The sequence below is a fragment of the Stenella coeruleoalba genome, assembly GCF_951394435.1.
Source record: "Stenella coeruleoalba genome assembly, chromosome: 10".
In the NCBI taxonomy this organism is placed as follows: Eukaryota; Metazoa; Chordata; class Mammalia; order Artiodactyla; family Delphinidae; genus Stenella; species Stenella coeruleoalba.
This window is the reverse complement of record NC_137156.1, coordinates 36,048,127-36,067,374: the sequence shown is the minus strand read 5'-3', so window position 1 is coordinate 36,067,374 and position 19,248 is coordinate 36,048,127. Positions and strand designations below refer to the sequence as shown.

The 19,248-nt window shown below is 49.9% G+C and overlaps 1 protein-coding gene across 5 annotated transcripts in view; it reads left to right on the top strand.

Annotated features, from left to right (window-relative positions):
- Nucleotides 1-19,248, top strand: part of DAAM2 (dishevelled associated activator of morphogenesis 2) — a 114,054-nt gene that overhangs the window by 73,021 nt on the left and 21,785 nt on the right. For all 5 annotated transcript variants that reach the window (XR_013830239.1, XM_079934700.1, XM_079934699.1 and 2 more), the window contains 11 exons: nt 2,722-2,796; nt 3,234-3,328; nt 5,909-6,242; nt 7,671-7,781; nt 8,972-9,075; nt 10,499-10,565; nt 11,844-11,961; nt 13,962-14,091; nt 17,357-17,415; nt 17,560-17,744; nt 18,282-18,581. Coding sequence is in view for 4 of the 5 variants with exons in the window: in XM_079934700.1 (XP_079790826.1) it covers nt 2,722-2,796; nt 3,234-3,328; nt 5,909-6,242; nt 7,671-7,781; nt 8,972-9,075; nt 10,499-10,565; nt 11,844-11,961; nt 13,962-14,091; nt 17,357-17,415; nt 17,560-17,744; nt 18,282-18,581 (1,578 nt within the window). In the remaining variant the exon portion in view is untranslated. The remainder of the gene's footprint in view (nt 1-2,721; nt 2,797-3,233; nt 3,329-5,908; nt 6,243-7,670; nt 7,782-8,971; nt 9,076-10,498; nt 10,566-11,843; nt 11,962-13,961; nt 14,092-17,356; nt 17,416-17,559; nt 17,745-18,281; nt 18,582-19,248) is intronic.

The following is a 19,248-nucleotide window of genomic DNA, read 5'->3' as shown; positions in this document are numbered from 1 at the left end:
CAGCAGTGAGAGGCCCGCGTACCAAAAAAAAAAAAAAAAAAAGATGTCAGTCCCCTGAATATGGTCCTCCCTAGAAGGATGAGCCGGGCCGCAGTCAGATCTTAATTGGGTTTTATCTCCTCCCCTCTGCTTTCCCAGTGGCTGTGCTTTCTGCTCTCTTCCTCCATCTCTATGTCTCTTTCCTTCATCTCTTTCTCTCTACGTCTCTCTTGCCTCCTTTCTATTTGAGCCTGTTTCTTTCACTCTATTTTTCTTTTCTTGGCCCACCTTCCCCCCCCACCCCTCCACCCTCTCGTTTCTCAGGCTTGCAGCTCAAGAGTGTATAGGTGTTTGGGAGCTAGGACCCGGTTCTTCCCACACCTGAGGCTTAGAAGTCTCCCTTCTGGGAGAAGACGGGCAGGTCTGGGATGGTTTGGGGCTGTTTCTCCTTCGTGCTCCTTAGAGCCCATTCCTGGCTCTTTTATAACTCTTCTCGCTCAAGATATTTGTTCTGGGCTCCATACTGGGCCAGACCGAGCTCATAAAATTGGTCACTATTCTAGAGTTGGAAGGAACCGAGGAGCAACCCAATCTAGTCTTTCATTCTACACAGGAGGCCAGGAAGGCCTAGAGAGGCCTTCACACAAAGTCACCAGCCAGTCGTGGCAAGTGCTGCAATGATGCTGGAATGCAGGCCTGCCAGAGCCTTGAGAACCTGCATGCACTGCAAGCCACTGTCTAGTAAACTCAGTGTGCATGTATTAAGCACCTGCAGAATACTGTGCTCTGTGTTTAGGAATCTCATTGTGAGGAAAGCAGGTCTTTCAAAAGCTCAAGTCGTGGAAGGGAGGGAGGGAGGAAGGAGAAAATTAATTTCAGGACTAGCTCATCCTATCTCGTGCTTCTCCACTTTCCAAACTGATTTACTCTGGAGGTCCCTGACGTTGATCCCTTATGCAGCTAAAATAAAAAACGCACTAAAATGTAAGGACGTCTCTCGCCACCTTCCAAACCAAGTTGTGTGTTATCTCCCCACACACTTTCACACCCCCCTCTCTTTCCACATGGTACTTCCTCTTGTCTCTAACACTCTCCCCCTTTCTTAGCTTCAGTAATCTTGAATAACTCAGCCTAGTCCTCTCAGACCCCCTACCCCAGCCCCCGCATGAGCCTTGTGTGTTAGATGCTCCCCACCCTGGGTTTCCATGACCCACAAATGGACATAGAGCACCGGTCACCCTGCCTCTGGCACAAGACCGACTACTACATGGATGACTTTTTGTTCAGTACTTTCAGGGTTCAGTGCAGTGATTGGCATGTAGTAGGTGCTCATTAAAGGCATGTGAAATGGCTAAATGGGGAGCCAGTAAAGGCAGGAAAGTATGTGTTTCATGATACGTTCGTCTATGTTCTGTGGTCTCCTCTCTAAGGCGGAAGCTGGAATTTGGGGACTTTGGTCATATATATCCACGTGAAGTCACAAAGACCCGATCAAGCCAGGTTTCTCACTGATCTAAAATTTGGATTTTCTTTTTTTTTTTTTTTTTTTTGCGGTATGTGGGCCTCTTACTGTTGTGGCCTCTCCTGTTGCGGAGCACAGGCTCTGGACGCGCAGGCTCAGCGGCCATGGCTTACGAGCCCAGCCGCTCCGCGGCATGTGGGATCTTCCCGGACCGGGGCACGAACCCGTGTCCCCTGCATCGGCAGGCGGACTCTCAACCACTGTGCCACCAGGGAAGCCCTAAAATTTGGATTTTAAGAAACAAAATCATGAAGCCAGAGTGGATGAGGCTGAGGGATGCAGGGCAAAGTCCAGGCCGGCTGGCAGGCAGGTGGTTTAACAGGAAGGTTCTGGAGGAGGTAAATGTTCATGCTAATTTGAAAGCAGGAAATTGGCAGAAAGCAGATGAGGGGGAACCTCCAGATGAAACAGGGACAGGGACAGGAAGGAGGAGGGTGTGTGTAATGCCCAGAAGCAGACCCACTGGCCGGAGGAGAGGACTGGATTTTCAGTCAGCATCAATTCTTGTCCAGCTCCCCTCATTCCTGCCCACACTTGGGGAGGACTTGAGGCTTTCTCTTGGGGCCCAAGGGCCATGTCTCATCTGGGCTCTACCTCCTAGCTGCACAGACCCTTCCTCCTTCCAAACCCAGGGCCTTGGGAGTGTCTTTTTCCCTCCTTTTTTAAAGTTACAGTTTACTGAGTACCTACTATGTGCTAGGCGCTGCACCAAATGCTCTATGTCAATCAGTGCTTCCCAAACTGTCTGAGAGACCAAGTTTTTAAATATCCAAACTGTCACCGACAAATACTTTTGTAAAATACAATGAGAATGATATTATCAGAAAACAATAAAATTTGAAAAAGGAGATGTACAAAATATAAGCACACATTTTCATTAGATTCAACAGACTTAAAATTGTATTTTATTAAGTAGAGTCAGAACAGATATAACAGGGGAAAAAAAGAATTTATTTTTAATTGTGTATATTGTTTGAAAGTATATACACCTGTGTGGTTTCTGCCTCTGTCACTGGCTGGTCCTGAGATTCGATGTCCACGATCTGCCTTTTGCCAAGGAGGAAATGGAAGCCTGGGGAGATTTTATAACTTCCTCGAAGTCACCTTGTCTAGGCTGGGCTAGGAGATGAATCTGAATGCTGACCTGGGACGAAGCTCAGGGTCTCAGACTGTGGGCCTGTCTTGCCGGGGGGTCCATCCAGTCCTTCATCTTGTTCCAGGAACAGGAGGATCCCAACAAGCTGGCGACCAGCTGGCCTGACTATTACATCGACCGCATCAACTCCATGGCCGCGGTGAGCCTCGCCCCTGTCCTGCCCCGGCCCTGCCTGGAAAGGCTCTGGGGAGAGTGGTCCTCATCTTCCCCTGCACCCCACAGCCCACCCTCTCTGGGGATCAGCAGCTTTTCAGTTATTCTCAAGATTTTATCCTGATCCCTCCCTCCCCTGTGTGACTTTAGATCCCCCCAAACCATTGAAACATTTATTGTGTATGTATCACACAGCCTTGGGAAATAGTCTGGGCTGATCATTCTCCCCATTTTACAGATGAGGAAAGTGAAGCCTGGGAATGGCTATTCGCAGAGTCTGTCACTCTGTCTTAGTAAACCGTTCCCTGAGGCCTCACCATTCCTGAGGCGAGGGCGGCCCCCGGGTCACACTCGGGCCGGGAGTGGCAGGGAGCTGGGAGACAGGCAGCCCAGCGTGACCTCCGCCCCCTTCTCCGACCTCAGATGCAGAGTCTGTACGCGTTTGATGAGGAGGAGACGGAGATGAGGAACCAAGTCGTGGAAGACCTGAAGACAGCCCTCCGGACACAGCCCATGAGGTGATGTCTCCTTCCCTCACTTCCTTCCACGTCCCCTCACCCAGCGGTCCCCTCAGCTTCCCGAAGCTTCACGCAGAGCTCTGCTCCCATCCCAGTACCCTTGGCCAACTCCACTCTCCAGCATCCCCTAGAGCTCACTTTACCTCCTTTCACATCCTGGCTCCTACGCCCCCTCTGTGAGGAGCTGGGATGCTGCCAGAGGATGGGCATGTTGGGGAGGGGAGATGAACATGGGAAGATGAGATCAACCTCAGATCCTGAAGAGAAACTGAAGGCAGGTGCTTGTTTTATTGGGAAAACAGAACAGGATGGGGGGGTGGGGTGGGGGTTGGGCATACGGACAGGTACACAAGAAAGAGCTGTGCACATGAGGGGCCCCGCGCCAGAGGGGTGAGTGTGGGTGAGAAGTACTCCAGCCACTAGGGGGCGATGTGGTGTCTCTGGATGAGATTTCTCCATCTAGAGTGGGAGCAGGCAAGGAAGGGGGGGATGGGTGTCTCAAGGGCTGAAAAGAGCCTCTCCCCACGTCCCAGGCCACATTGTGAAAGGGCCCAAGAGAGCCACAGGCTCCTCTTGTGTCTGGCAACTCATTCTGGCTTGTGGGAACCAACTCTCAAAATGTTCAGCAGTTTTGCAAGCTGGTTGTTAAACATAGCTATGATGAAAATGTAAATTACATCAACTCATGATTAAATAAATGCTATCAAAAACAAAGGTAATTAAGTGCTTGAAACTTATCACTCCTTAATTACCTGATGATTTGACTCCATTTTACTGTTATGCATGCTCGTTACTGTTACCTGTGCTCAGGGAGTTCGCACCCACTGTGTGTGCCTGGTGGGAATATGTCAACGGTGCATCTCTTCCCAGCTCCACGTTCAATGACACGCACTGATACTTTGAAATCAGCTATGCTGGCGGTATTTATACCATGGAAACTGGCAAACACCACAATCAGGCCTTTTCTTTCTCTAGAGCTCCAGTTGTTACCAGCACAATGATCTTCGTGTGTGTGTGTGTGTGTGTGTGTGTGTACGTGTGTACGCACGCATGCGTGCACATACGCACGCGTGCACATGTGTGGTCTAGGTTGACCCAGGAGCCTGGAAATAGCCTCAAGGAGAACGGGAGCCCCCTAATCCCTGCTTGTTACTCAGGCGGGGTGGGGTGGGGGCCTGGTATGGGCAGGGGATGCAGGAAGGATGAGGAAGTCAGGAAGTAGAAGGGCTGAGGGGAGGTTGCCGGGTTCATCTCCCACTTCCATTTATTTTTTTTTCCCCATAATAAAATTCTGATTACAAAAGTCACACACAGTCATGGTGGAAATTTTGTGGAATACATAAAAGTATAAAATAGAAGATAAATAATACCTATTTTTAACAATTTAAGAGTACATTCTATTTTTCTAGGTGTATTTCTTTAATCATGTAGAAATACAAATGCTCTGGGGATCAAATGTACTAATTATATGTAGTGGTTTCCTCACCTTCATTTACGACATTTCCTCAGATCATTAATTATTCTACTGAATCAAGGGTTTTAAGCCTCTGTGTGTGTGTGTGTGTGTGTGTGTGTGTATGTGTGTGTGTTTGTATGTGTGTGTGTGCCATGGATGACTTTGCCACCCACATGAAACCTTTTGAGTGCTTATCAGAGTGATGTTGTTAAATAGTAAAATAGATAGAAATAGATAAAGTTAAAAATGAACCAATTAAATTGAAATACAGTTACCAAATTTTAAACATTTGTGAGATAGCAATAAATGTACTTCTTTATGCCTTAAATAATAAGAACTGGCAACCACCATAATTTTGAAGCCCTGATGAGTGGAAATGATATTTTGAGATACCTGTAACAACTGTAATTAGAGATGAAAATAGCTGTGATTTCTTTGTGTGACAAAGTCACAGATTCTGCTAATGCCGCTATAGTTTATTGCCTACATTCATCACTGAAGGAAATGCTAAATTTCAGGTAGAGGTTTTACCGAAAATAAAAGTGTAATTTTCTTTTCCCATCCAAGTTCATGGACCCCTGAATGTTAGCCATAGACCCCTTAGGGGAACACAGATTCCAGGTTAAGAACCACTGAACTAAAGGGTTTTTAATGTTTTTTTGCTAACCTTCAAGATAGCTCAGATGTTTTCTTAGGGATCCCTTGAAGAGTGCCTTCCCCAGCCTTGATCCCTTGTTGCAGTGACTCTGATGCCTCCCATGTCTGCAAGTCCTCCTTGTTTTCTGACTGTAATTCTCTTAACTCCCATCGTCGTTGGTGATGAGTCTTCAGGTTTAACAGCCATGATAATTATCCTAATAATCTCTTTCACATATACACCTTCTTAGCTGTGTAACCCACAGTCAACGACCTGCAAATGCTTGGCATTTAATATGCAAATAAGATCTCAGTCTTGTGAGGTGATAGGATTTTAGCGCTTTAGATAAACTTTACAAGTGAACCAGGTGGCTACCGTCGGCGGGACACAGCGGTACCCAGGTAAGGGGGTAGCTGTTTGCAAAATGCATACAGAATAATAGGCAACTGCAGGATACCTGTTTTGCTGATGGCTCTGGTCTGGGCAGGTTTGTGACCCGCTTCATCGAGCTGGAGGGCTTGACCTGTCTGCTGAACTTCCTCCGGAGCATGGACCACGCCACCTGTGAAAGCCGCATCCACACCTCCCTCATCGGCTGCATCAAAGCTCTGATGAACAACTCCCAGGGGCGGGCACACGTGCTGGCACAGCCCGAGGCCATCAGCACCATCGCACAGAGCCTGCGCACGGAGAACAGCAAGACCAAGGTGGCCGTGCTGGAGATCCTGGGCGCCGTGTGCCTGGTGCCCGGCGGCCACAAGAAGGTGCTGCAGGCCATGCTACACTACCAGGTGTACGCAGCCGAGCGGACGCGCTTCCAGGTGCGGGGCTGGTGGGGGGCTTATATCAAAAGAGCTGAGGAGCCTTAAGAGAGGGGCGGTTTGGCTGGGAAAATGGACTCCTCGCTAGACCGTGGGTTCCTTGAGACTGGAGTATGGGTCTGCTTCATTTCTGTGGCTCCGTGTCTCTGAACCCAGCACCTGGCTCATAAAGGGGCTCAGTCAAGAAATATTGAATCGGGGCTTCCCTGGTGGCGCAGTGGTTGAGAGTCCGCCTACCGATGCAGGGGACGCGGGTTCGTGCCCCGGTCTGGGAAGATCCCACATGCCGCGGAGCAGCTGAGCCCGTGAGCCATGGCCACTGAGCCTGCGCGTCTTGAGCCTGTGCTCCGCAACGGGAGAGGCCACAACAGTGAGAGGCCCGCATACCGCAAAAAAAAAAAAAAAAAAAAAAAGAAATATTGAATCGAATACCGTTGCTGGAGTGGAGATTTTAGGCCCGATGCCTGGGCCGGTGCCTACTGTAGGGACACTGGGACAAGTCCTGGGAACTCAGGCCATGCTATGCTCTTTTCTTCTCCCTGACCTGCTCCAGGTAAAGAGGTAGACAATAAGTATAGTGTCTTGGTACTAAGTCTCAATAGATGTGAACTGTTATCACAAACATTATGGTTTATCCACCACTATAGACTATATGTTTGTTCTGTCATCAACCATTTTAAAGCACCTACTCTGTTCAGAAAGTGACCCCTGACCCTTTGCAGAAGATGCAAAGGAGGTAAAAGGTAATGTCCATGCTATCAAGGAGCTGGGCAGGGAATACAGTTACTCTTGGTATCCTCGGGGGATTGGTCCCAGGACCCTCGTGGATACCAAAACCTGTGGCTACTTAAATGTCTTATATAAAATAGTGTAGTATTTGCATATAACCTATGCACATCCGTCTGTATACTTTAAATCATCTCTGGATTACTTATAGGACCTAATATAATGTAAATGCTCTATAAATAACTAAGTACCATATAAATGCTATGTAAACCGTTACTGGTGTTCAGCAAATTCAAATTTTGCTTTTTGGAACTTTCTGAAATTTAAAAAACATATATATTTTCAACCTGGCATTGGTTGAATCTGCACATGTGGGACCCACAGATACGGAGGGCTGAGGAGCTGTAAACAGCTGTAAAGTGCTAAAGCATCTTTCCAGCATCACCCAGCAAAATAAAGCAAGTCCCCAAGGCTGAGTGCACGGGAGACTAAGGTAGGACTGGGGCTGAGATGTAGAGAGGCAAAGGAGGCTTCCTGGAAAAGGTGAGCTTTAGGGAAGATCCAAGATGAGACTGGATAGATTGGGTAGAGAGAACACATGGGGCATTCTGGGCGATCGGAATGGCAGGAGCAAAGGCACAGAGGCTGGACTCACAGGATCCTGAGCCCTCCTCTCTTTTTCCATCCTGCCTTTCCATCCAGACCCTGCTGAATGAGCTGGACCGAAGTCTAGGCCGGTACCGAGATGAAGTGAATCTGAAAACAGCCATCATGTCCTTTATCAACGCTGTCCTCAATGCGGGCGCTGGAGAGGTGAGGCATCTTCTCTGTGCCCTTGCTGGGCCCTGACTTTCCGGACCTGGGGAAGAGGGCGTGAGTGCTGCCTGGGGACGTGGCAGAGGGTCGGTGTGGCTAACACTACCATCCCTGTCCTCAGATTATCTGTATCACCTCTTGCCTCCTTCACTTGGGGCCAAGAAAGAACAGCTTGTCATAAACCTCCCTGTCACGAGCGGTTCCTGGGGAGCTTCCTGCCTGGGTCACCTCATGCATTATGTGTGTCATGGACAAACCCCAAGCTTGTCTGGCTGATGACTGTTTAGGATGGTGGGGGATCATTGATGGGAGGAGGGCAAGTGTTGGCCCTTCTTTCTAGAGCTTTCTAAAGACCTGCTTCTGGACTGGTTTCTGGGGAGCTGATCGTGCTCTTCTAGCACCTTCTGTTAGGAGGTGTGACTTCTGATTTTCCTTCTTTTGGGGTCAGAATGGGATTCCCAGACCTTAAAAATAGCAACCGTCGAAGAAGAACTTGAAGAGCAGGTGAACCCCCCAAATGCTAAGGCAATCAGGTGCCCCAGTCAAGGTCAGCTTGTTGAAGGTCAAAAGGGGCCATTTAATGATCTCTGCTTTTCCTTCTTTTCTGCCGGCATACTTTTTTTTGCATCCCGTCCCGATGACCTGAGTTAGGGGGGGTGGATTGGGGGAATTACCTGTCCCTAAGATGGTGATGTCACCTGAGTCAGTCCTAGCTATTTATGCTGACATCTGTTCTGGTTAGCTGCTAACCATACCTCACCAAGCAGTTCTTATGAATATCATTCCTGTAGGTGAGTGATATCATGCCCATTTAACTGATGAGGAAACTAAGACTTGCAAAAGTCACAAAACCAGTAAGTGACAGAGCAGGGATGGGAACCAAGAAACGTCTGGGTCCAAAGTGTGTGCTCCGTATCACTCTTCAACACTAATCTTTGAGGCCAAAAACTTAGAGAAAACTGGTGAAGGACTTAAAGGAAGTGAGGCAGGAGAGCTAAAGGGAGTAAATAACAAGGTCAGAGGATGTCTCCTCCCACCCTTTCTTGCAACTCTGGGATTCGAAGCAGTTCTGATGAGTTTGCTGCAGGGGATGTGGTGGGACTGGAGTGGCAGTGAGGGGGCCCCTGGGGACTCCTGTGGAAATTGAGACCAGCCAGTGAGTCTGGTCCTCCCTTGGTGACCCCCAGGATAATCTGGAGTTCCGTCTACATCTACGGTACGAGTTCCTGATGCTGGGGATACAGCCTGTGATCGACAAACTCCGGCAGCACGAGAATGCCATCCTGGACAAGTAAGGCCCAAGTCACCCGTCCCCATGCAAACCTACAGTGACAGCGCCTCAGTGGGGGATGGTCAGGACTCCTGTAGAGGTTTCTGTTTCCCTGGAGACCGCCTCCCGCACCCAGCATCGATTCAGAAGCAGCTCTGGGGGGCGGGAGGGGGACAGCTCCCCCACCTTCTTGTCTCACATCACCTATGCCCCTGCCTGTCCTCTTTGCTGACCTCCTGTCTGATCTCTGATGTTCTAGGCAGGTGGACCCAGTAGTCCTCCACTGTGGCAGTACTGCCCGCTGCGGGGAATTTGGAACCATGTAGGGGTGTTCTTTGGTTTTCAAACTGGCCGGTGGGGGGCACTACCGGCATCGGTTGGAGGGAGCCAGGAATGTTAAACGTCCCGCAGCGCCCGGCCGCTCAACCAAGAAATGCTCCCCGTCAAGGTGCAAAGCTCCTGTGCATCGCTAGTGAGCCTCTCTGCTTCCACCCCACTCGCACAGGCTATGTTATTACGTTAGGTCTTAAGGGAGAGAGAATGGGTCCTTTTGTGGTGGCGTGGAGGAGTGGATGGGGTAGAAGGTGAGAGATTGGCTTTGGGTGGGGACATGGGACAGTACTGTCTGCAGGGCAGGAATAGAGATGCCAGACGTAGAGAACGGACATGCGGGCACAGGGGAGGAAGGGGAGGGTGAGACAAATTGGGAGATTGGGATTGACATACATGCACTATCATGTGTAAAATAGAGAGCTATTGGGGACCTGCTGTATCGCACAGGGAGCTCAGCTCTGTGCTCTGCGGTGACCTAGATGGGTAGGATGGGGGGCGGGGAGGGAGGGAGGTCCAGGAGGGAGGGAGGTCCCGGAGGGAGGGAGGTCCAAGTGGGAGGGGGTATATATATATAGCTGATTCACTTTGTTGTACAATAGAAACTAACACAACATTGTAAAGCAATTATACTCCAATAAAAAAGAAGAAAAAGAACACGGGGGAAGGTGGAGGTAGGGCAGTGGTCCTTGACTGCAGGTGCCAGGGGACATCTGGCAGCTCCTGGAGACATTTTGTGGTTGTCACAAAGTGGGGGATTCTGCTGGCGTCTGGTGGGTAGTGGTCAGGGATGCTGGTACACATCTTGGAACTCACACACCCACCTCCCAAAGCCAGGGATGACCCAGCCCCAAATGTCAGTAGTTCCGAACTTGTGAAAGCCCGACGGAAGGTGATAGGACCCTCGGTTGGCCTCCCCGAGGGATGGGCATGGGATTCTGTAAAGGAGGAGAGTGTTGACACACAGGCAGCTGGCTTCTTTCTGGCTTTGCCTTGGCCTCACCTGAATGAAGCCTTCAGATTGAGTCAGTGGGGGGCTTGGAAGGGCTGTAACCCTCACCCGGGGCTGGCCTGGCGGTGATGTCTACTCCCTGTATCCCCCCGTCCTGTCTAGGCATTTGGACTTCTTCGAGATGGTCCGGAACGAGGATGACCTGGAGCTAGCCAGGAGGTTTGACATGGTGAGGAGCCTGCAAGGATGGGGCGACTGCAGTGGGTCCCAGATGCCGTGCTGTGGTAGGTCCGGTGTTGGCTGGGTTCCCTGGTGGGTGCCTCCATGGCCAGGTCCCTCTTCTGGAGCCCTGGCAGTATGGTGGCTCTGCCAGGCCTCACCAGCAGACCCTAACCGGGGAGAGCATCTCCCACTGCAAGCCCCAAAGGAAAGACAGACAATTCTTACACATGGTTCCTCTCAAATGCCTCCCCTGGGATGACTTTCTCTGTGTCTTCCAGTAATTTCCTGAGATACCTTTCCCCATCACTAACCTGATCATGCTTAGCAAACAACATTTCCATTTTAGCCTTGGTAACCCTGAAAATCCACACGTCTGCTGCTTAAATATTGTTATAAAATCCCTACCCACATGGAGACCTCCTTTGGGGTGGTGCTTCAGTAGCCGAGCACCATCTCTTTATATTCTAAAAAAAAGCCCTGAATTTAAAGAGAAGGAAACTGATGTTAGCAAAGGACAAGCAGCTTGCTGTTGTCACACAACGGCAGAGTCGGTCTGGAATTTGCACCCGTGAACCTATGCCATGTGCTCCTTGACTCATCCAGGCCCCTGCTTCCTTCCCTTAGTTTGAATCAGTAGTTCTCAACCAGGGGAGATTTTTCTTCCCTTGGGGACACCTGCAATGTTTAGAGACATTCTTAGCTGTCGCAACAGGTGTGAGGAAGATGCCCCTGACGTCTGGTAGATTAGGGCCAGGATGCTGCCGAACAGCCCACAATGAACGGGACAGCCTCCCACAACAAAGAACCATCCAGTCCAAGATGCTGGTGGTGCCGAGGTTGGGAAACCCTGGTTTATAGAATTAGCACAGCTCTCTCCTCCTTTTCTCTGCACGTCTCTCTCTTTTTTTTTTTTTTTTTTTTTTTTTTTTTTTTTGCGGTACGTGGGCGTCTCACCGTTGTGGCCTCTCCCGTTGCGGAGCACAGGCTCCAGATGCGCAGGCTCAGCGGCCATGGCTCACGGGCCCAGCCGCTCCCCGGCATGTGGGATCTTCCCAGACCGGGGCACGAACCCGTGTCCCCTGCATCGGCAGGCGGACTCTCAACCACTGCGCCACCAGGGAAGCCCATGCCCGTCTCTTTTTTAAGCCTGGACCAGAGGCAGGAAAGGAATGCTGCTGCCGGACGGGGCTCAGTGGATGAAAGCAGGGTCTTCTCCCTCCCCATTCTCTCCCTCTGCTGCCTTCCCCTCCCCTCTCCCCATTCACTATGCCCTCCACACCCTCAGGTCCACATCGACACCAAGAGTGCTTCCCAGATGTTTGAGCTGATCCACAAGAAACTGAAGCACACAGAGGCCTACCCCTGCCTGCTGTCTGTCCTGCACCACTGCCTGCAGATGCCCTGTGAGTAGCTCCCTCAGCCGGCCTGAGCCCCTGGCCCGGGGCAGCTGGAGACAAGGTGTCAGAAGCTCTCAGGGTTGGGAAGTCTCCCCATGTCTCCCCCTGCACCCCAGTTCCCAGGAGGCCAGGCCATAGGACTCAGGCCCGTGCTCTTCCCTTCCTCCTGGGGGTCAGGACTTGCACTGTCCCCCAGCAGAGGAGCGGGGGACTCAGCCCTGAGCAATGCCATCATCCTGGTCCAACAAGTGGGAGCTTGATCCCTGAAGGATCCAACAGCTCTGACTGCCAGCTCGTGGCGGGGTCGTGATCGTTCTCCTCAGGGCGTTCCAAAAAGGAGTTTTGTGCTTGCGGGGAGCAGCACAGCTGTGGGAAGAGTGTGCCTTGCCTTTTTTTTTTTTTTTTTAAGATTGTATCTACTCCTCTATCTAGCCCTTGCTGGCTCCCATCCTACCACCCTTGTTCCTGACTCACTTTACAAATACCAAATGTCAGTATCTATAGAAGCAGATGCTAAGCTCTTACGATCCAGGTGTGCCCGGTGACTGAATAAATTATACATAATTACTAATAGCCACGCCAGCATGCAATTTGAAATGAGCTATAACTGCACCATTTGGTACTGAAGCTCTTCATAAAATAGAGTATTTGGAAACTGGCATGGCCCAACATAATGGTCAGTCTAGACAGACTCGCTTTAGTGGTGATGACGTTGGTGTTGGTAATCGAGGTGGTGGTGACAACTACAATTTATTGTCGCCATCTCTGGGCTGGGTGTGATGGGAGGTCTATTAAGATAGTGTCTCTATACCTCAGAATGGCTTAAGGAGTGTGTGTTATTATCTCCAATTCACAGTGAGTGAACCTGAGGCTCAGTGAGTCTGTACATATGAAGGAATTTTGTTTCTTTGGGGTCAGGGCTTTAGATGAAACACATTCTACTTCTGTGAACACAGGCTTTACCCTGTGTTCCTGGTTGAAAGGTAAATGGAAAACGATGGCCACTTTGCAATGCATGTGTCAGTAGAGTGATGGAAAGGAGGACAGACACAGTGACCTGGACCCGGAAGCTGCCAGCTCTCCAAAACTCAGTCTAGAAAGTCTTCGTGGAAGACGTGGGAAATCCGACTTCTGCTCACATGACTTCCTGTGTTTAGTGCTCCAAGGGCATTGTGAACGGGTCCCTCTGTTCTGCCTCAAAATGGGGCTGTGCCGATGTGACCTTCCACTTTGTGGGCATTAGGGCTTGCCTTTGAGGCCAGAATCATGCTGCTTGACCTCCCCTCGGTGGTCAGTAGAAACAAAGTACTTGGATCAAGAACCAAGGAAGAGGAGCTTGTGGCCATCAGGTGAAAAGAAAGTCCACGTCCAGCCAGACTACGATTAGAAGGGGATGCCCGTGGGGCCCTGTGCAGGTGCAACACACGATGCCTTTGCCTTCACAGTTCAGGGTCGCCTTCACCACGAAATCTGCCAGGATTCCACAGCCACTTCTTCAGCCCATTCTGCCCCCCTCTCAGTGTGCACCTGTAATGAGTCTCCATCCATCTTCCTCTGTAGGACAATAGCATTGATAATCCTAAAACCTTTTCTTTCAAAAAAATTTTCCCTGGAGACTTCATTATTCAGCGTGTAATGTCTGGAGCAGATTTGCTTTCTTAAATGTGCTTTTTGAAGATAATTGTAAAAAAGCAATTTGCATTCCCCAGGCATAGGATACTCAGGGTACCAACAGGGAAGAAGACGGCCAGAAAGTATTTCAGGGAATAGAGAAATATATCTAGACGGTTGACACATTCATAAAAGGTCAGTTGCAGATGAGCAAGAAATGATAGGATTTATGAGTCTTCATTATCAGTAGTTGCATTGCCTCCCCAGTCAGACGGGGAGCTTGTCAAGGGAGGGGAGGGACTCACCTCCCCAGCCTGGCCCCAGGGAGTGACGCTAGGGCAGGGCCCCAGGGGGTTCCGGGGCTCAGTAAAGATACGATGCCTGTCATCCCTCAGACAAGCGGAACTTCCAGCAGTGGCAGCTCCTGGACCGCATCCTCCAGCAGATCGTCCTCCAGGACGAGAGGGGCATGGATCCTGACCTGGCTCCCTTGGAGAACTTCAACGTCAAGAACATCGTCAACATGTGAGCAGTGGCCATCCCTCACCTGTTTTCCTCTTCCTTCCCCATCCCTCTCCTACTTGGGGTCTCACCAGCGAAACCTCAGCTCCCTCTCTCCAGCCCAGACACCTCCAATAGGCCTTGAGCAAAATCAACAGAACTCCCCGAGATAATGGAAATGTTCCACACACACACTGTCCAAATGCGGCTGCTGAGCCCTTGACGTGTGGCTAGTGTGACTGAGGAACTGAGGGTTACATTTCATTTAATTTTCATTAAATTCAAGTACTCATGTGACATGGCTGGCGACCACCGTATTGGATAGCACAGGTTTAAAGGGGGTGTACGCAGCTCGCCGTGATCCACTGCATTCAGTGGATTGAGGGGGAATTACACGTATCAACACGGAGGAGAAGTCAGCAAACTATGGCTACAGGCTAACCCCCGCCCTCCAGCTTGTTTCGTATGGTCCACGAGCCAAGAATAGTTTTACATTTTAAAAGAGTTGTTAAAAACAAACACAAGAATATATGACAGAGACTGTACAGAGTATATGAAACCGAAAATAGTTACTCTGGCTCTTTAGAGAAGGTCTGCCAACCACTGAAAATAGAGCATGACAATTTAATCATGAGGCTGTTGGAAAACGAGGTCAGAGCCTAAGGTCTCTGGCTTATCATCTTTGACTGACCCTGGGTGTAGAGAAACACCGAGAAATGAGTTTAAAGTCGTGTCAGCTAATTATCAGGCCTCATGTTAGCACACTGACTTTTAATTTTAAACTTTTACTTTCACTATAAGCCTAAGTCAGTTGCCCTTAAGGGGATGAATTGGCTCTCAAGGATTCATTGTGCTGCATCGCTGCATCGCAAAGCCAAAATGATTTCTGAACTATTCATGCTACTGTTTTCATCTGCACAAATAGCTGGGTGTTGGTGTCGTCAAAATCCTAACTGGTATCTTGGACAAGTACAACTAGGAAAGTAATCAAAAGGCAGCTTTATTTATTTTTTGACGTTTTTTAAATTTAATTTTTATTTTATATTGGAGTATAGTTGATTTACAATGGTGTGTTAGTTTCAGGTGTACAGCAAAGTGATTCAGTTATACATATATCCATTCTTTTTCAGATTCATATTTCCCATATAGATTATTACGGAATATTGAGTAGAGTTCCCTGTGCTATACAGTAGGTCCTTGCCGATTATCTATTTTATAGATAGTAGTGTGTACATTAATCCCAAACTCCTAACTTATCTCGCCCCCCCCACCTTTCCCTTTTGGTAACCATAAGTTTGTTTTTGAAGTCTTCGAGTCTGTTTCTGTTTTGTAAGTAAGTTCATTTGTATCATTTTTTTTCGATTCCACACATAAGTGAAATCATAAGATATTCGTCTTTGTCTGACTTCGCTTAGTATGCTAATCTCTAGGTCTATGCATGTCGCTGCAAATGCCATCATCTCATTCTTTTCTATGGCCGAGTAATAGTCCATTGTATATGTGCCACATCTTCTTTATCCATTCCTCTGTCGATGGACATTTAGGTTGCTTCCATGTCTCGGCTATTGTAAATAGTGAAGGCAGCTTTATTTTTATCTTCTACTAATTCTTTACATTACTTAGTGGGGAAGCTGTTCCTCTTGCCAGAGGATGACGACTCCTCAGGTGCAATGAAGTTTTTGCTGCTTCTTGGACAATGGGAGTCCTAAGCTCACTTTCAGCTGCCAACATAGCCTCAAATCTGCAAGTAGAAGGGCTAGTCTCAGACGTGAATCAATATTCTAGATTGGATTTAGCCTTGAGTCTCTCTCTGTGGACTGGGGCTGGAAGCTGCAGTGGGAAGAGAGTGTGAGAGTGTGTGTGTGTGTGTGAGTGAGTGAGTGTGATGGTTGGCTTCTTTCTCTGTGTTCTCTTTCTCTTCTAGCCCCTTCTACCCCACCCCCCCTTTCCTCTAGCTAACCATTTTCTGACCCCCACCAGAGGCAGCATGGGGGCAGGAAGGAGAAAGGGAAAAGGCCCTACTTGATCAGGTAACTTAGTAAACAGGCTTCCTGCTCTCTGGGCTTGGCACATGGATAAAGATACGACATGTATTCCTGGGGTCTTCAGAAGTTCCTTGCTGGGTGCCTCTCGCTACAAAACCCTGGTCACTGGAGACACATGTTTTTCTTTTTTTTCCTCCAGGCCTGCTTGGCACCATCCCTTCCATCAGGTCCTGATTCACTGGCAATACAGTACACGTAGACGTACACTGTTGAAGTGTCCAGATGGACTTTTTGGATGAGACTTAGAATAGCTTCAGCCTAATTCCTCCACGATGCTCTCTGGCTCGTGAGAAACCCTCATGCAATCTCTCATACTAACAAATTCTTGGAGTGTCACGGGTCTCCGCCTACCCTCTGGACCTGCCTAGCCCCAGTCCACCATGCCTCCCTCCCGGTGTCAGGGAACATGGGTCAGACCCTCTGGGTGGGCGCAAAGAAGTCACTTCACTAGATGGTGCTGAAGGAGGACCCCCCCCGCCCCCCACCAGAGAGGATGACAATGGCTCTCTCCAAAGAAATCTGTTCACAAATTATTTCCCCCATCATACTTCACTCCCTCTTTATATCCTTGACCTGGTTGAGGAGGCCAAGAGTCATGGATCTAACTTCTCTGTGTTTTCAGATTTACAAAAGAAATGATTATTGAGATCTCACCTTGGAATTTCACCTCTCTTATACCTTGATGTCTGGGTAAAAGCTTCATCTTCACCGCTTGGAATGAGTTTGACAAGAATGAAGGGGCTTCCTATGATTTAGACACATGCCCTCTTTACCCTCTACCCACTTACTCTGTGTTACTGGGGTGGGCGATTTCTCTTGCTCTCACACATTGGTCATTGGAAGTCTGGACCATGGTAAGGCCAATATTTTGATCTCTCTCAGATGCGAGAACCTATTTTTACAAAGGGGTACAAATCATTGTACAACTAAGGGAAGCCTGGGATTTAGTCCTGGCTTTACCATGAGTTAGCGGTCGTCTCCTTTTCTGGTCTTAGGAGCTTCAACTCTATCCCAGAGGGGTTGGACTCTAAGGGTCCTTTCAGCTTTCTCAGATCATGGAGAGACAGGTAATGAGAACTTGTCAGGGATGGGACCTGGAGAGACATCTGGAGAGTCAAAATCCTAGCCTCCTTGATGTGGCTGGACAGATTGGAGATCAGGGTACCAGTGTGGGGAACTGGAAGATGCCATGTCTTCTGGGAAGCTGTGAGCAAACAGTCAAGAGACCCTTCACTCCCTGCCAGGCTCATCAATGAGAACGAAGTGAAACAGTGGCGAGACCAAGCGGAGAAGTTCCGGAAAGGTGAGGGGGCTCTGCCCAAACCCGCTCCCTGCTCCCCACCCCTCCCCTGCCCAGCCGAGGACCCCATTTCCTCCTTTGGAGAAGGACACACACGCATTCACATCCTCTCTTCCCATTTCCCCTCCTGTCCTTCTTCCATCCCAGAACACGCGGAGCTGGTGAGCAGGCTGGAGAGGAAGGAGCGGGAATGCGAGACCAAGACGTTGGAGAGGGAAGAGATGATGCGGACACTGAACAAGATGAAGGACAAGCTGGCCCGAGAGTCCCAGGAGCTGCGCCAGGCTCGGGGACAAGTGGCAGAGCTGGTGGCCCAACTCAGTGAAATCTCAGTACGTGGCCCCTCCTCTGCTTTTACATAGTTGAGCCGAGACCTTCAGGCCAGTGGGGGGAAGAGCAGGCGTGGGGAGGAGGTGAGGACCCCAGCGTGGAGGAGACCTCAGACCAGGATAGAGGGGACCCTTGAGGCTGCAAGGTTGGCACCTGTGTGAGACAAAAACAGCGTTCCTTCCTCCAGGTGACACTGTCCCAGGAAGCACACCGTGGAAAGCAGAGTGCGGGTGGGGTTTGGGCTCCCCTCCCCCTCTCAGCTGGGTGCCCTTGTGCAGGCCTGTCTGTATCAATCCCGCTGTTGCATGTGATGACTATGACTGTCCACTATGTCTGTGTTTGCCTCGTGTGTGTATCTGTGTGTTGGATGTTCAGGATGCAGAGGGAGAAAACGGGGCTTAATTGTGTGTGGGAGGTGAGAGCAGGCTTTGGGGTCTAGTCTAGGTGGAGAGTAAGAGTAAGGGAAGGCACAGTGATGGGGGACTCGAAAGGCATCCTTGTTGATGCTTTGTCTCTTTGATGTCTCTGTCTCCCCACAGACAGGACCTGTATCTTCCCCACCTCCCCCTGGGGGCCCACTTACCTTGTCTTCCTCGATGACAACCAGTGACCTGCCTCCACCCCCGCCCCCTCTACCGTTCACCTGCTGTCCCCCACCGCCACCACCCCCCCTACCCCCCGGTGGGCCTCCCACTCCCCCCGGTGCCCCACCTTGTTTCAGTATGGGCCTGCCCCTCCCCCCAGACCCCTTCCCCAGCAGTGATGTCCCGCTCAGGAAGAAGTGTGTCCCCCAGCCTTCACACCCACTGAAGTCCTTCAACTGGGTCAAGCTGAATGAGGTGAGTAGCAAGGAAGAGGTCAGCGGATCCATTCTCCTACAGCCTGGGACAGTTAGCCCTATGGATTGATAGCCCGCTATTTGCAGATCTCCACCTTGGGTGCTCTCTTTGATGGGAGTGAGGGTAGGCACAGTGGACGCAGAAGATGGGGCTGCTGCTGCCAGAGCACAGGGAGGCGATGGCTTGGCATGCGGTGATGCTCACATTGGCAGAGCCACCTACAAACGGAATATGAGTGTGCTGAGGGTTACTGGAGTAATACAGGGCCAAGCGGGGTGCTTTCTAGACGAGACAAGGGCTTGGCTAGAATGTTAAGGATTGGGTTGATTTGAGGAAAAGGGTGGAACATATAGGTGAAGATCTTGGGCCCGGGTCTAGAGATGGACTGAAATGATGAGGCCATGACAGGGTAGCAGGGCAGGGGCAATGAAGAGTTTGATATCAAGGTGTAGCCATTCTGGCATCCTCCCAGGGGAAGGTGCAAACACTGGCTACTTTTCTAGACTGCTCAGCAGTGAGAGGCCTTCCTGAATATTATCCACTAAGAACCACCCTTCCCAGGCCCACATGTGGGAGTTGATTCCTCTATTGGATTCTCATGAGTGTAGAGTAGAGATGCCCTGGGTCACGTTGGACCCCTGGTAATTGAAGGCCAGTTCCAGCCTGG